General features: G+C 29.1%; 8 protein-coding genes across 8 annotated transcripts; 5 read left to right on the top strand and 3 right to left on the bottom strand.

The window, feature by feature from the left end:
* Window positions 1-195: 195 nt before the first annotated feature.
* Window positions 196-2,180, top strand: BX663DRAFT_528825 (P-loop containing nucleoside triphosphate hydrolase protein; the record flags this gene model as incomplete). The annotated part of the gene is made up of 3 exons (XM_051530192.1): window positions 196-302; window positions 390-1,699; window positions 2,056-2,180. The coding sequence occupies 3 exons, from the start codon at window positions 196-198 to the stop codon at window positions 2,178-2,180; spliced, it is 1,542 nt and encodes a 513-aa protein (XP_051386934.1).
* A 159-nt stretch (window positions 2,181-2,339) lies between these two features.
* Window positions 2,340-2,573, bottom strand: BX663DRAFT_494289 (uncharacterized protein). Its single transcript, XM_051525475.1, has one exon. The coding sequence runs from the start codon at window positions 2,560-2,562 to the stop codon at window positions 2,398-2,400; it is 165 nt and encodes a 54-aa protein (XP_051386933.1). The 5' UTR covers window positions 2,563-2,573; the 3' UTR covers window positions 2,340-2,397.
* Window positions 2,574-2,682: 109 nt separating this feature from the next.
* On the bottom strand, window positions 2,683-4,260 carry BX663DRAFT_528823 (isocitrate dehydrogenase, NAD-dependent; the record flags this gene model as incomplete). The annotated part of the gene is made up of 7 exons (XM_051530191.1): window positions 2,683-2,913; window positions 2,971-3,045; window positions 3,107-3,287; window positions 3,360-3,493; window positions 3,561-3,968; window positions 4,041-4,103; window positions 4,207-4,260. The coding sequence occupies 7 exons, from the start codon at window positions 4,258-4,260 to the stop codon at window positions 2,683-2,685; spliced, it is 1,146 nt and encodes a 381-aa protein (XP_051386932.1).
* Window positions 4,261-7,145: 2,885 nt separating this feature from the next.
* BX663DRAFT_122510 (mitochondrial carrier) lies at window positions 7,146-8,367 on the top strand. The gene is made up of 3 exons (XM_051521521.1): window positions 7,146-7,489; window positions 7,603-7,943; window positions 7,997-8,367. The coding sequence occupies exons 1-3, from the start codon at window positions 7,201-7,203 to the stop codon at window positions 8,312-8,314; spliced, it is 948 nt and encodes a 315-aa protein (XP_051386931.1). The 5' UTR covers window positions 7,146-7,200; the 3' UTR covers window positions 8,315-8,367.
* A 2,077-nt stretch (window positions 8,368-10,444) lies between these two features.
* On the top strand, window positions 10,445-10,923 carry BX663DRAFT_528821 (uncharacterized protein; the record flags this gene model as incomplete). The annotated part of the gene is made up of 2 exons (XM_051530190.1): window positions 10,445-10,555; window positions 10,663-10,923. The coding sequence occupies 2 exons, from the start codon at window positions 10,445-10,447 to the stop codon at window positions 10,921-10,923; spliced, it is 372 nt and encodes a 123-aa protein (XP_051386930.1).
* Window positions 10,924-12,667: 1,744 nt separating this feature from the next.
* Window positions 12,668-12,925, top strand: BX663DRAFT_421251 (uncharacterized protein; the record flags this gene model as incomplete). The annotated part of the gene is given in 2 exon segments (XM_051522408.1): window positions 12,668-12,757; window positions 12,776-12,925. Coding segments are annotated over 2 exon segments (240 nt in total), but the record flags the coding sequence as incomplete, so codon positions are not given.
* Window positions 12,926-13,637: 712 nt separating this feature from the next.
* On the top strand, window positions 13,638-14,742 carry BX663DRAFT_426776 (uncharacterized protein; the record flags this gene model as incomplete). The annotated part of the gene is made up of 7 exons (XM_051522569.1): window positions 13,638-13,716; window positions 13,783-13,977; window positions 14,067-14,096; window positions 14,172-14,331; window positions 14,382-14,495; window positions 14,563-14,572; window positions 14,647-14,742. 7 exons carry the CDS (start codon window positions 13,638-13,640, stop codon window positions 14,740-14,742), a joined length of 684 nt encoding a protein of 227 aa, XP_051386928.1.
* Window positions 14,743-14,957: 215 nt separating this feature from the next.
* On the bottom strand, window positions 14,958-16,944 carry BX663DRAFT_482629 (uncharacterized protein; the record flags this gene model as incomplete). The annotated part of the gene is made up of 6 exons (XM_051524445.1): window positions 14,958-15,110; window positions 15,214-15,671; window positions 15,780-16,612; window positions 16,671-16,731; window positions 16,802-16,843; window positions 16,914-16,944. The coding sequence occupies 6 exons, from the start codon at window positions 16,942-16,944 to the stop codon at window positions 14,958-14,960; spliced, it is 1,578 nt and encodes a 525-aa protein (XP_051386927.1).
* Window positions 16,945-17,090: the final 146 nt, after the last annotated feature.

Genomic DNA, 17,090 nt, shown 5'->3' with positions numbered 1-17,090 from the left:
ATCGATATAGTCACACACCCATCTATGGAAGGTTATTTAGGTTTAACTATGCCACAGTTTGCAGGTGTATTATCATTGGTATTTGCAGTAGGTGCAACAGCAAACATGGGACGTGTATTGCTCTTTAGAATCTCTGGTGAAAGAATTATTCAAAGACTTCGTAATAACTTGTTTAAATCAGTTTTAAGACAAGATATGGCATTCTTTGATAAAAACAGAACTGGGGAATTGATTTCAAGATTATCAACAGATACAGCAATTGTCGGTAGAAGCTTGACAAATAATGTGAGTGATGGATTAAGGTAACACAAAAAAAAGACAAGCGAACTAGTTTAGATATTTTTATATATATATATCAGTGAGTATATCTGATTATAAATACATGATAGAGCTTTAGCTACGGCCTCTGTAGGGTCTACAATGATGTTAGTCATTAGTCCTAAACTGACTGGTATTATGATGGTGATTGTTCCTCCTATTGCTTTATTTGGTATCGTCTACGGTCGTTATGTAAAAACTTTATCCAGAAAGACACAAAGCGCAATAAGTGAAGTTACAAAGGTTGCAGAGGAGCGTATTGGTAATATACGTACTGTACAAGCATTTGCAAAAGAAGAAGAGGAACAAAAACGATATAGTATTCGTGTACAGGATGTCTTTAGATTGGCTAGAAAAGAAGCCCTCGCTAGTGGTCTCTTCTTTGGTGGTTCAGGTTTAGCAGGCAATTTAGCCGTTTTAGCCGTTCTTTGGTATGGTGGCAAAATGGTGATGGAAGATGTCATTTCTATTGGCCAATTGACTTCCTTTATGCTCTATACTGCCTACGTAGGTACATCCCTAGGCGGTTTGACATCTTTCTATTCTGAGATTATGAAGGGCGTAGGCGCATCTGATCGTATCTTTGCTTTATTGGAACGTCAAAGTCCAATCCTCTTGGACAGTGGTAAAATACTAAGTGAAGTGAAAGGAAAGATCAAATTTGAGAATATCAACTTTAGTTATCCGACTCGTCCTCATTCACACATCTTTAAAAACCTCAATTTGACAGTTGAGCCAGGTACAGTTATTGCTGTTGTTGGATCTTCTGGATCTGGCAAATCTACGATTGGTTCCCTTTTGCTTCGTTATTATGATCCTATTGCTGGTAATATCTTCATTGACGACACAAATATGAAGGATATTAATTTACATTGGTGGCGCGAGCAAGTAGGTATTGTCTCTCAAGAACCTACTTTATTTGCTGGTACAATTGCTGAAAATATCGCCTACGGACGTGAGAATGCAACGATGGAAGAAATTGAAGATGCTGCTATCAAAGCCAATTGTGCTTCCTTTATTAATACATTCGCTGATAAATATGATACACTCGTTGGTGAACGTGGTGTCAGTTTAAGTGGTGGTCAAAAGCAAAGGATTGCAATTGCTCGTGCATTATTAAAAGATCCCAAGATTCTAATCTTGGATGAAGCTACAAGTGCACTTGATTCAGCTTCTGAAGTCTTGGTCCAAGATGCTTTAAATCGCTTGATGCAAGGTCGTACTGTTTTGACTATTGCTCACCGTCTTTCTACTATCCGTTCTGCTGATTTGGTTGCATGTTTAAGTGATGGAATTGTCGCCGAGTTAGGAACATATGATGAATTATTAAGTAGAGAAAATGGTGTATTCCGTAAGTTGGTTGAATTGCAGTCATTTGTTGGTCAAAGAGATGAAAATGAAGAAGACTTGGAGGAACCTTTAGAAAATTAATTTTATTCCCTTGTAGTTTATATATATATATATATATATATATGTATATACATGTATATATAAAATAATAATGCTTTTTCCCTTCTCTTTTAATTAAGAAATTACATTATATAATAATTAAAAAATAAAATGTCTATTTTTTTTTCTTATTAAATTTGTTTTAATTATCTTGTAAAAAAAAAATACAAATACATATAAATATTGGTTAAGGGTCTGATAAGGAGCGATAGTAGACAGATTCCAAGTCATAAACGGTGTCTGCCAATTCTTTTTTCATAAGTGTTAATCTTTCTTTAATTGCTGTAGTATTTTCTACTAATTGTTCTGATTTTTTTTGCCGTAAAGTGGTCAATGTCTTTGTGTCATTAAGTAACAAGTTTTGTTTTAATTCTCCAATTAATGATAATAAAGATTCACAAGATCGAACCTAAAAATAAGGAGGGGGGAGAGAGAAAAGTGAGTTGGCATGTTATATATGCTTTGGATAATAACTTACAATTTGAGCAGCTTGACTTTCTATTTGATACCCTTCTTGGGCCACTTTAAACTTGTCTTTATCTTTGTTCTTTGCAAATGAAAAAAAAAAAAAAAAAAAAAAAAAAAAAAAAAAAAAGAAAAGAAATTAGTCTTGCAGATGAATTTTGACTATTAACGATGTTTACGTACTTCTCCCACTTTAACAATATCTGTAAAACAATCGACAAGCTTAGCAATATCATCATCAATACGTTTATTGTATTGATCTTCTATTTGTAGTAAAACTGATCTTGGTGTTGACGTAGCTGATGATGCAAATTGAGGTAGAGTTGCCATTATATACAAGTTAAAAAAAAAAAAAAAAAAAAAAAAATTAAAATTAAAATAAAATAAATAAAATAAAATATAATAAAATAAGTGAAATTAAAGACAAAAACAATTTATTTAATATGCTTTCTATAGGAGGTAGCTGATAACAGCATTCGTAAACTCCTTGGTACTGCTATTACCACCAATATCTAAAGTCCTAAACTTGTCATTACGGATTGTTTCGTAGATAGCAGTCGAAATTCTATTGGCATATTCATCTAGTTTTAAGTATCTTAACATCATAACAGCAGATAAAAGCATAGCGGTAGGGTTAGCTATATCTTGATTTTGAATATTAAGATCAACATGATGACAGCTCTAGACAAGTAGAATAAATGAGTCATAATTAATAATAGTTATATAATAGCAACATACAGGTTCAAATAAAGCATATTCTGGACCAATATTACAACCTGGAACCAAACTAGGACTACCAATCAAACCAGCACCCTATATGCAGATTAGTAATAAATAATATGATGTCTTGAGTATATAATATACATTTACTTACAATGTTGGATACAATACTACCATACAAGTTTGGCATAACCATAACATCAAATTGCTGAGGACGAGAAACAAGTTGCATAGCCGTATTATCAATAATCATGTCATTCACTTCAATATTATGATGAGCATATTCCTTGGCAACTTCACGGCAGGTCTTTAAAAAGAGTCCATCAGCTAGTTTCCTATATAATTGGAAGCAGTTAATATTTACTTTTTACTTACATATTATTTCTTCTCTTTAAATCTATGTTTACATAATATTAGCTTTGTGAATAATTGTAACTTTTTTCCTATTATTCTTGACAGCAAAATCAAATGCAAAATGGGCCAAGCGTTTAGTATTAGTGCGAGTAATAACTTTAAGAGATTCAACAACACCAGGTACAGACTTGAGTATAATATTGCAAATGTTATTATTTTTATTTTTGCATGTTTGAATAAACAAAAATACAAACCTGATGTTCTAATCCCAAATATTCACCTTCGGTACCTTCACGGATGATAGCTATATCAATATTATTCAAACGGGACTTGACACCAGGAACATTCTTACAAATAGAAAGAGAAGCATATAAATCAAGTTCTTTACGTATGCTAACATTGAGAGATTTATGATCTAAACTAGAGGTGGAAGTGAAAAGAGCACCTTTTAAACCAACTTTATTACGACGAAGAGATTTCATAGATTCTTGGAGGAGAGGATCATCTAGAGGAGTCAATCCGGTGATATTAAATTGTTCAAATTCAACAGGAACATTTGCTGCTTTGAAAACATCCTTTACAGAGGCAGAGACCTCTTGTCCAACACCATCGCCAGGAATAAGTGTTATTATAAGTTTATCTCCATATTTTCTAGGGAAAGTCTAAATGTATGTATATAAGATTATTTATCATTTTTATTGATTGATTGATTGATTTATAGTTGAAAACCTTACAGTATTTTGCTCATCAGGAGTAGGAATAATAGGAGCTGTGGTAGCAAGTGAACATGTATTAATCTAATTTTTTTTTTTAAAAAAAAAAGGGAATTAACTGTACAGCATATAGAATTTAACAGTGAATTTATTTATTTATTTATTTTAGTTATTTAGTTGAATTTACTTTCTGAGTAGTAAAGATATTATCAGATTTACGAATTAAGATAGGAGAGATCATATTTTTTCTTTATTAAAAATAAAAAAAAAGAAAGAAAATGAATAAGTCAATGACACTTTTAAATCAAGTATCAAATCCTTCATCCTAATTTACCCCGCATTTAAAATAATCAGTGTCACTTGGGTTAAAAGATTAAACCGCGTCTGTATTACACTCAACTTTTAGATTAAAATAAAAGCAAGGTATGAAGAATAGGATAATTTATATACCCATCATTTCGTTTATTAGTTACATCACTTATCTTATTTCTGTAATAATATTCTAAATACATAGATAAGATACCAAGTTTCTTTACTTTATATAATGCTATCTGAAGAAATAAGGATAATTTAGTTTGTTATATATAGTAAAAATATAAATGTATATGTACATACAATAAATCTTTTCTTCCTTATCATCAATAGGTATGTGGACGTAATAAAAAAAAAGAATGAAAATAAAAGGAAACTATTAATATAATGTAGCATTCTCTACTGAATTCATTTAAATATCCCCTAATACAGCAATTATATCATCATCAAAGTTTTCTTTAGAATATAGAGATATAACTAGGAACATTTCTTATGATCACTTATACACTTGATTTCCTTCCTTCACCATCATTTTATAAATCCTTATTTGTACTGAGAACTACTTTATTCCTTATTATTGCCTAAATTTATTTTGAACACTATAAGACAACTGGTTTGTATAATAAAAAAGAGATTCTCGATTTCTTATATGTTATATGTATGAAAGATTAGTAGGATAATAATAATAATAACAAAATTAAGGCTATTATAAAAATTTACTTATTTCTTGAACATCTTAACATCGGTAACATAATAAATTAATGAAATTCAAGAAAAGGCTTTTTTTTTTTTTTTCTAGGATCATGAGGAACAGTATCATGAACAGTAGCGAATACAATAGTTAATTTATGTATCCTGTTTGGAAATATAACCAAATGGGTTTACATAATTATTTTAAAGCTTAAAATGCAGTTAGCCCACAGTTTAATATCCATCTAGCGACAGACTATTAATTGAATATGTACTTTATTTATTATCTATGATAGAATTAGCAAATAATATCCTATGATTTTTAGTTTTACAAGCCGTATTAACTTTAATGCCTTTAGGGAAATTATATAACTCTCCAAGACAAATATTGTAAATAAAAAAATATATTTATATATATTTTATTTATCTCATTTTCTTTGCCTATATAACATCTAATATTGTGATTTTATTTATTTTATCTTAGAGGTTCAATATAAATTTTGATGCTTTTAAATGCTGTTGCGGCATCTTTCTTCGAGTTAACTACCTGAAACATACAGACGATATTAATACATGAAAGGTTTACTATCCTATTATGTGTTATTGCCCTTAAAATTTCGGTAAAATTTTTTATTTTAATATAGAACAAGCGATCCTAAATTTATTAACATTAAGTCTTTTATTCACAATATATACTAATTTCAGAAATAGAATGATTATTATCTTAATTATTTACTAAAAATTGTTAGATAAAGACTTTATATTATCATCTCTAGGCAGTAATCTTTTTTTTGTTATCGATACTACTTATTTATCAATAAGATTTTAATTCACTGTAAGCTACATAACTTTTGAGTTTATATATAAGTTCTTAGTTCACATAGTTAGTTAGTAGACTTGAATTTATTGTTTTATAAACTAATACTGTATAGGAATGACTATATTCAAAACAGCATCTCTTGGTATCTAATTAATAAAATAGTTGTTTAGCACAAATAAGAAGCTATAAAAAAAGGGAGAAGAGAGGGGATAAATTAAATTTATGAATACTTGTAAGAAATATCTTTAGTTATTACTCTTTAACATTAACTCATAGCTGATATTTTGTGTAATGAATATTCAATCATCATTAATATCTTGCCAGCAAATATCAAACGATATAGGCAGAAAACATTTATTTAATCAGCTAACTAAGCTCTTTTTTTTTCTTTAAAAAAAAATAGTAGTTCTTCTGAAGCTCAAACCTATAGTTCACTCTATTTCAATGAATAATGCTCTAGGTTCATGTATATTTGTTTTTTTTTTAATAAATAGTTTATATGAGCAATACTTGAACGATCCTTTAGCACAAAATAATAAATATATTTGCTTTACACAGATATAAGCTCAAATGTAAAAAGAAAGAATGAATAAAGATTGCAATATGTCTTTGATTTGACAAGAAAACGAAAGCCAAATTTGTTGAATAAAAATACTAACTAAAAGTGAAGTTGAAACATTTTACTTTTTTTTTCTTTTTTTTTTTTTTTTTTTTTTTTTTTTTTTTTTTTTTTTTTTTTTTTTTTTTTGCTCATCTTCTTGAGAATCAAGCTTTAAACCCAGTTAATAAGGATTTATTACTACATCCATGAAGGATAGATAATACATTCAATTGATATAATTACTAAAAGTATACCTAATTGAGACATATCAACAAATAACTGTGTGACACTCTACTTCTTATACTCTGTGCTCTTTACCGTTATTAGCTATGTTGTATTATGCTCTTATGAATTATTGATAGTTTGTCATTATATGTAATCATGTATATATGTATTATAGAAGAATTGATTAATCTGTTGATATATGCTCAATCATATATAATAGATATATTTCAAAAAGACTCTTTTTATACATTCATCTTATATGCTAAACTAAGGTAGTAAATTGATCATTTAAAGTGCTATAATATTTATAGTTTTCGACTCCATTTACACATATTTGAAATGAAAAACAGAAAGTACAAAAGTTAGTTTCAATACTCTTATTGTTTAAATCAGGTGAATGAACTGGATTCAAAAAAAAAAAAAAAAAAAAAAAAAAAAAAAAAAAACAGTCTTAAATACTCCAGCTTTTTTTTTTCTCCTCAAAGTTGTTCATACTTTTCTTTCTATTAACGATCCATTGATTACATAATATCATGGCAACGGTAAAGAAAACATACCCATTCTATTTTGGTGGAACTGCTTCTTGCGTTGCTGCCATCGTTGTTCATCCATTTGATTTAACTAAAGTTCGACTTCAAACTACGAAAGGTAATCTGAAGCTAGGCATGTTCTCAACAATGGTCAAGATTGCCAAAAATGAGGGATTTTTTAGACTTTATGCAGGCTTATCTGCATCTATACTTAGACAAGCTACTTATTCAACTGTTCGTTTTGGCGTCTATGAAAAATTAAAAGATTTTATTACTTCTACCACTCATCAAAGTAATTATTAAAAAAAAAAAAAAAAGTTTGGGGAGAAAAAAAAAAAAAAAAAAAAAAAAAGGAGATTATAAAACTATAACGTAAAATGACTCATCCAATTAAATTATTAATAGAAGCCAGCCTTGGTCAGTTATTAATTTGTTCCAGTATTGCTGGTGCTTTAGGAGGAGCATGTGGTAACCCTGGAGATGTAATCAATGTTCGTATGCAGAATGATGGTCAACTACCTTATGAACAACGTCGTAACTACAAACATGCTATTGATGGTGTTATTCGTATCACAAAAGAAGAGGGAGTTTCAGCATTATTTCGTGGCGTAGGTCCTAATATGAATAGAGCCATCTTAATGACTTCCTCGCAATGTGTCTCTTATGATATGTTTAAGCATATTTTACTAAAACACACTTCGATGGAGGATGGTGTTCCTATTCATTTAGCATCTAGTATACTTGCTGTAAGATTGCTATTAATATGACTATTATTATATTAATGCTTATTATTTTATAGGGACTTGTGGCTACCACTGTATGTTCTCCTGTTGATGTCATTAAAACCCGTATTATGTCTGCAACAGCTTCTGCTGACCATAGTAATAGTAGAATGTCATCTATAACAATAATGAAACAAATGTTTAAAGCAGAAGGTATCTCTTCATTCTTTAAAGGTTGGACTCCAGCATTTATTCGTTTAGGTCCTCAAACAATCATTACGTTTGTTGTTCTTGAGCGATTTAAATTATATTATGATTTACTTCAAGATAAAAAATCAAATAATAATACCTCTACTACAACTACAACTACTGCAGTTGCTGCTCCTCAAGTCTAATTTATTTTACATTTCACTATATGTGGCTTCTTTTTTTTTTTCTTTACAATTTTTATTAGAAATTCATTTAATCAATCATTATACTACAATAGACATTTTAATTACTTTATACATATAATTTGTTTAATTGTATACAAACATCTAGCTTAATGAAGTTGTACAAGCTTTGTTTATATATAAATATTGATGTATACAATAACTTGGGTAGAAAATAGATTCTGTAACACGAACAATATCTTCCCACAGTCATAGAAAAGAAACACGTCATTATACTGTCTCTACTTGTACTTTGATGTTGATTATACCAATCCTTACACTGGTAGTGATCCCACTTTAAGCTCTATTTCTAAAAGCATCATGCCAAATCTTCCTAAAAGGGGACCCACTCTAATAATTTACTTACCCTTCTAGATTTAACGCCTTCTCAACAGTAAGAGCTTAACAGTATTATAATCATCAATTGCGGGGAGGGGGGAAGTAGTATCATCATTTGACTAAGTAGTATCATCTGTTGACTCTATTATTTCCTTAGAAGAGGCAATCATTTTATCTGTAGAATCTATAATTTCTTCAGGAATGAAAATTATTTTATCTGCTTTGTCTGTACTTACATCAGCTGCATCTGTATTATCAACTGCAACTGATTGAACGACAATTATATTTGAAGTTACGGCAACTGTACCTCAAGTAACGAACAGTTCTATCTGATGTAGTGAGAATTACACCTGAAGTAATAACGTTTATAGTCAAGACCACCGCCCAACACGAATAAACCAATGATAATTATTCCTAGTAATCCAATTACGACACTTGAAAGTTGACGTTATTATGGTCTTCAGCTAAGTATGTTATCTTTTTAGCCGAGTCTGGAATTATATCTGCTCAAACTGCATTGATAGAGCATATAGTAGAAATAGAAGGCGAACTTTATCATTCTTTAACCAAAAGCGCAAGTCAGGTTAATTTTATTATTTGATCTTACTTTACTTGTTGACTTGAATGTATCATACATTATGCTTTTTTTTTTGAATTGTATGCTACAAAGATTTCAATGGTTAAAAAGTGATTTATAACATACATATAATATAAAGTGTAATGAATCGCTCTTAATTATAAATTGATCGAAACAATATAGTACTTTTTAATAATACTAAAATATAAGGCACAAATATCTCTGTTTTATACTATGAAAAAAAAACGCGTTATGGGTACTTGCATGTATATTGGCGTACTTATTAATAGCTTTAATAACATGTATATGTTTTGAATGCATTTATGTGCTGTTCAACTTTGTTTGATTACACTTAAAGTAGGGGTTTTTTTTTTACTACTCCATTAGGGCTTAATAAAAACGTAATATAAATATATTAAAGAAAAGAAGGATCTGCATTAGATTCATAAAGAAAAAAAAAGCACTAAAATCTAGAAATCTAAATTGCTTATTATTTATTCAATACAGTTTTAGGTAGAGAAGAAGAAAATTAGCTATATTTGAAGTATCTTGATGATGAAATTATATTTTATATAAAACTAGTATATGTATATGAATATACATATATATATAGAGAAAGAGAGAGAGGAGGGAGAAAGATACAGACTAATCTCTACCGGATAAAATGAATACATGTATATTTCTTTATTAATTGCTTTCTATGGAAACTATCAGACTGTTAATTTTCTAGTGCTTCATGATTTATAAAAACCCTTCGGTTATATACTGAAGACATAAAAATTCATAGTCGTATTAGAACTTAGGATATAAATACAACTACTCCCTACTTGCTAATGATCCCTGTCAACTATATTGCAACAGGTGAATTCAATTTTAATTCAACACTATGTAAAACATGAGAAGAAGACCATTAAATAATAATAATACTTTATTAGCTTCTTTTTTTTTTTGGCTTGCATTACTTCACTATGAATATTATAGTAAAGATAGGAACATGATATGCTTACGTCATTTCTCTTTATCCAATTAAATAATTCTGGAGGCTACATAAGGAATCGCAAATTATCATGGTTTCTGGGGTTAAAGATGTGCCTATTTTTTTTTTTTTTATATGTGTATTAAAAAAAAAAATAATTGTTCTCTTATACTTCTTCCCCCGCACTCTTTATTAATTTGTAATGTCTCAAGTTTATGGCGTTGCCCACCTTGCTGTTACTACAGCATCTGCTCCGTCAGCTGAAGCAGCTAGAACTCGTGCATTAGCACTCTATAGAAAATGGCAAAAATCTGTATGTTACCCCACAATTTCGACATTAAAATTCAAGGATTTGAAATTCACAAAACATTCAAAAAAAAAAAAAATAAAATAAACTAATTATACTCTATATATTGGTAGGTTCCTGAAATGATGAAGCTTCATGAGATCAGTATACCTTCTTCAGCAATTCGTGCTAAAATTCGTGAAGAATTCGAAAGACATCGATATGTTGAAACACTCGAAGCTCGTGATATTTTATATGCAAAAGGAGAGATGGAATATCAGGAAGTGATGAATGTCTGGAAACAAACAAACCATATTATGAACTACTTTGCTAAAGATAATATGCCACCCAAGCCAACAACCTTTTTAGAAAAGTTTTATGAAGGAAATTTTTAATAGTTAGTAATAAAAAAAAAAAAAAAAAAAAGGGAAAAAAGAAAAAGGATTGTTCACATTTTTCACAATATATAATACATGTATTTACTTATACGCACATATATTTGTATGAGGCAGAACTGTTTGTACAATGTTTAGGTTTATAATAATAATAAAAATGAATGCTACGTTGCATGAAATAGAAGCTAATTGTACTCCACTCTAGAAGGAGGCATTCTATAGATCTTTAAGAATATAATGTTGTTCAATAGTTTAATATAGAGCTTTATAGGAGACAAAGGGATAATGTTTTATAAAAAAAAACTACGATTCTTTATATCTTTTATAAGTATAAATTCTACTCAATTCAACATTTTTACACAAGCTATGGATTTCTTGATACAAGCGTTATCTATTAATAACATAATTTCAATTTTAAAGCTGAATTATTTTATAGTATTTGTATATTTACCTTTCTAGGACAAATGGTATGAATTTGCTCGTAAATATTTAGTCATTTTTATGAGATGATCGTGTATTCTGTTATAATTGTAATTGTCTATATAACAAAGTGAATAGAAAGAAGCATCTACTGAATACATAACTCATTCTTAACATGCTATCTTATAAAGAGAAGTCTCTTTTTTCATGTCGTTCAATCTATTAGAGGATACAATTACTTTTGTTATACTACTTCCTTTTTTTTTTTTTTTTGAAAGAGAACCTCAGTCATGTATCTACCATTTGTATAAAAGTATATTCCATATAGAACTCCTAAATGCTTTTTTTTATCAATTACAAACATTTAGCCCTATTGTGCTTTCTATTGCATGCTCTTTATTTCACTCAATTTACATACTTGAAGTCTTCTATTATTCAAGTAATAGCTTAAAGGTCTCAAAAGTAATTACATTTGGAAGAAAACAAAAAAGCATATATAAAAAGAGGAAACAATGTCAAATACGGAGTTATTGATTAAGAAGTAAAGTAGCAATAATAAGTAGACTATCTAATTTATTATTTAAGCATATATAGCATACATATTTCATTATATATATTCTTGTTCTATACTTAAAACATGCAAGTTTAATTAAACTGTGTTATTTATCTTATCTGAGACAGAAACCTCTTTTTATTTATTAAACACTATTAAAGAAATGATACATTGTACGGACTGAAAAAAAATGCCTTTTTTTTTATATATCTATGTATATAGTTATCTCAATCTCCATAAAAAAAAATTTGTAAAATCTTAGATTTGATTGACCAATGAAAATGTACGTGAGAAAAAAAAAGATCTGATTATCATAGACAATAAGTTTATTGATTCGGTTTCAAAATTATTAAAATGAAATGTTTGTTATTATTGTTCCTTAAAAAAGGGAATAAATATATGTATATAAATTGGTCACTTCTTTTCTTACAGGATTTTATCCTAAAAAGAGACAGTTACAAATTATTTTTTTTGAAGATAACTACAAAAAGAAAAAGAAGGGATTTTACCCGAGTATTCTCGATTCCTTGTATCTTACATTGACAGACATCCTTCATCTACTCTGGTGATAGTACAAGGGATACTTATTAGTCAGCTCAAAGGCTTTACAATTTTCCTTTCATCATTGTGTAAACATTTATCAAAATAATATTTCTTTACTTTAAAACAAGCTTCCAAATATAATACTAAGAGGGACTCAAAATGAACTCTTCACCTTCGACATAAACTTGTCAGCAAATAGAAAGATACAAGCACTGACTTGCAGAGAAAAAAAAAAGTGTTTTTTTTATCAATAAACCAGGCCTTAATACTCAAATGATACATGGTTTAGCTTGGTCAAGACTTGGTGAGTTAGTCAAAGTCAAAGTAAGTTCATAGCAAAAAAAAAAAAAAAAAAAAAAGGGGGAGGGTGTCAATATTAGTGTTACTGGATGTATCTCACATTTCAGTACCATTAACTTCTCAGACGTTGAATCTCTTAAACAAAACGATGTCGATAAACTTGAAAAAACATTTTCCTTAATCAAGGTAAAAAAAAAAAAAATAAAAAAAAGAAAACGGATACCAAGAAGAAATATTTGAAGAAGAACACTATATTATATCATATTGTTAAATTTGACCAAGTTTTCATGGATGTACTTAATAGGCATGATAAGAATAGAGTTTATATTGTCTTGAATAACTGTAAAATGTATCATACCGTTTCTGCAGTAAGGGATATAACCAACTAGTTATGTCTCTTTATTTGCCTTTTCCTCAACTTCAATTGTATCATGTTGGTCAAAAATCAAAAGCAATACCAAGGAGATTTCTCTCGATGGGAATTTTGCTTTTATGCCTCGTATTGTGGAAGTCTGCCAGAAAGTTACTATTGGTTATTACTTAAATTGCATTAGACATTCTGAGAATTACTAGTATAGTTGTATCAACAAGGAAATCAGTCTCAGATAAAGGAATATGTGTTTCTATTAGACTCCACATATCTCTCAATAATGTTTTCAAAGTTTGCAATTATCTCTAATAAAATTGAAATTCGTCCAATAAAATTCTCTGGTCCCGATTTTTTTTTTAAAAATCCTGTAATACGGCAGCAGTCACGAAGTTTTTCGGTTAATGAAATATCAACATCTGCAAAAAAAAAAAGCCCCATATACTTTATGAATGGTAATAATTTATTTCTTTTTTTTTTTTCTTTCATTGTATCCTTGAAAAAAAAAAAAAAAAAAAAAAAAGGTACAAGATGTCAGATTTAAAAGAAGATAAATTAAAGATACCCCGTGTAGCAACACCAGTAGAAAATGATGGCATGAGTTGGCCAAGTAAGTTCCTTTTTTTTTTTTCTTTCATACTTTGAAGTACAAGTGAATACTAATAGCATATAAAAGGTTTAGGTGCTCGGGAACGTCGAGATGAAACACCTGAACAAAGGGAAGAAAGAGAAAATAAATTGGCTGAAGCCGTTAAAACAATTTTGACATGTATTGGTGAGGATCCTAATAGAGAAGGATTATTAAAAACACCAGAGCGTTATGCAAAGGCTTTAATGTTCTTTACACAAGGCTATGAAAGAAATATTTATGGTAAATATCTTCACCTCTTCTACTTCCTTCCTTTATAATGGATGCAATAATATATATATATTCTCATAACTTACTTGAATGGTTTTTAGAGGTGATCAATGATGCTATATTTGAAGAAGGTAGAAAAAAAAAAAAAGGAAAGAAAAGATCGGAGATGCATGCTTACGATTAAAATTGTCGTATTACAAAAATAGATCATGATGAAATGGTTTTAGTTAAAGACGTGGATGTTTTTTCATTATGTGAACATCATATGGTGCCTTTTATGGGTAAAATTAATATTGCTTATATTCCTAATCGCCGAGTGGTTGGTCTTAGTAAGCTTGCTCGTATTGCAGAAATGTTTGCTAGAAGGTAAACCAAGGAATTTGATTTTATATTATGATTATTAATAAAATAAAAAGATTGCAAGTTCAGGAACGTATGACAAAACAAATAGCTACTGCATTAATGGAAATACTTCAACCACAAGGTGTAGCTGTTGTTATGGAATGTTCACATCTTTGTATGTGTTCAAGGTAAATACATTCATCAATTTTAAGTGACCTATTTTCTCACCCTTTTTTTTTTTTTAATTATTATTAGAGGTGTACAGGTAACATGTTTTGTGTACAATTCATATTTTTAAATTTATTTAATCTAAAAAAAAAAAAAAAAAAAAAAAAATAGAAACCTGGTAGTTCAACTGTTACAAGTTGTATGTTGGGTGTATTTAGAAGTAGCCCTAGAACAAGAGAAGAATTCCTTAACTTAATTAGACGATAGATTATAAAAATAATAGATATAAAAGAGTATATTATATAGAAAAGGGAAGAAGAAAAAAAAAGATAAAACGAGTTAATAATTAATAAACTGATCAATTGTATAAATATAAAGATTAGATGTATATTATTTCTACTCATTGTTTCTTTTTATCTACTTTATAATAAAAGATGTGAATAGTGGAAGGATAGAATCAAATATTATACTCTTTTTCCTAGTTACAAAATGGAAATTGATTTATTAGAGGATCGAATGGAAGCCTTTCTTCCTAGTGAGTACAGTAAACGACCTGGTCTACTCTTTATCAATTTAAAAGATGAGGATTCACCATGTCCTGAATCTGAAGATGAAATACTAGCATTATCATTAACCTATAACATATGTATATATTATATCAATATATGTATATCAATATACACACACACACATATATATATATATATATATATTTATCACACTAAGATAAAGACTTACTTCAGAGGTCAATATGTGTCGTGGACGACCTGGTATATCTATATGCTCATATTGTATTTTATTAGAATAATCGGATATATTCTTTAGAGAAGGATGATCATCATTACTAGTAGTTGGTAAAAAAGCATATGCAGCAGATAAAACATCTCTCATGGGCGGATGACTAGGATCATCTTGATATTCTGAAATAAATGGCAGATGATATGTATTCATGCTTATTTTTGCTGATTTCTTAGTCTTTTTATAATTTTCGGTTGTATCTGGTAATAATACATTATTTGATAATTCCTCTCTTTTATTCCTTTTCGAGGATAGTGGATTAAGTAAAGTTCGTTTGATAGTGGAAGCTCGAATAGGGCGAATTAATTTTGAATCTTGTCTTGTAGGTGCTACTCTTGTTCGTTTAACCCATTTTTTCATTCCACTGTTTGCATTGATACAATGTTCAAATGCAAGATCTATTATGCAAATAAATCTTAAAAACTAGCATTCTATTTTTTTTTTTTTTTTTTTTTTTTTTTTTTACACATGATATATTCCAAAGAAGAAGAAAAAAAAATATTTACTATATGCAGCTAATCTTTCTTTTTCATTTCGCATTTTCATAGTATGATAAAGAGTCAAAGGATTATGTTTGGGCCCTTGACGATAACTCATGGTTAAACAATCATGTAATCTTGGTGGCAATGAATCTATTTCTTTCTCTAGGAAGGATTTATCATCATGTAGCTGTTGTTTTTGATATTTTAATTCCTTTGTACGTCGTTCTAACAAATCTGATAACCCTTTATTATCATTTCCTTCTTCTTCAAAAATAGCTTGAAAAGTGACAAATGAAGTCAAGATATCATGACCCATTTGATCATCTTTCCATGCAATTTGATAGTTGTCGACACTTTGATCGACTTTCCTTTCATTCTTATCGTTTACTTTTTTCCCCTTTGGTTCTTCTTCATTTTGTTGCATTCTATAAATACAATCATCTTGTGAATAAGCAGGCTTTGGTAAATGCTTCTCATAAGATTTTAATGTAGGTCTCTTTCTCAACGTATTCGATCTTTTCGTTGTCGATTTCGGTGATGGGACTGTAGGTTTTGATTGCTGTATGTAAGAAATACTCTCTGAAGCAGTTTCCCTTCTTTCGATCGGCTTTTGATCTTTTGTTATTCTCTTTAAGGGTGTATAAGCCTCTGAAATGACAAAAGTAGAATTTGGATTTGGTAATGATTTTATGGCTGTAGAATGGTTCACTATTCGTCTTTTCTGTCTTTGACATTTATAGCAAGTACATGTCTCAATACCCGTACAAGAAATTGGACTCGTGCATATTGTTGCGGGTTCTGAAGATAACATGATAGACTGTAAATAAGAATCCCTTTTATTACTGCTATTATTCATGCTACACAATACATATTATTATCATATGTTGTACAACTTGTTTCTTTTATAATGCTTACTTTGGAATTTCATCTATTTCAATTTTAGTAGATTCGTTTTCTACAACGACTTGTAAATTTACTATGAAGCCAAAAAAAAAAAAAAAAAAAGGTTATTGATATAACATAATAAAAGAGCTTCTTCATTTTACTATCAATTTTATTTTCAAGATGAAACTTTTGAACCCAATCCTCTATTACATAAAAGCAAGTAATTTTTTAAAAAAAAAACGACTTTATTCAGGTTTATCTTTTATTTACTACCTTGATTTAAAATATGAATTTCTGACCTCATTTGAATGCTTTAAACAAAAGAAAAAGAAAAGGGAAAAGAGGCCAACTATCTTTCTTAAATATGGCGGTCATTGAAACGAATTATTATTGAACAACAGCCTATGCACCTACTAATTTGTTAGTAATGAATAATATAGTTTAAACTAA

Source organism: Cokeromyces recurvatus (genome assembly GCF_025118155.1).
Source record: "Cokeromyces recurvatus strain NRRL 2243 chromosome Unknown BX663scaffold_2, whole genome shotgun sequence".
Taxonomy (NCBI): Eukaryota; Fungi; Mucoromycota; class Mucoromycetes; order Mucorales; family Mucoraceae; genus Cokeromyces; species Cokeromyces recurvatus.
Note: the sequence above shows the minus strand (reverse complement) of the source record. Positions and strands in the feature narration are given on the sequence as shown.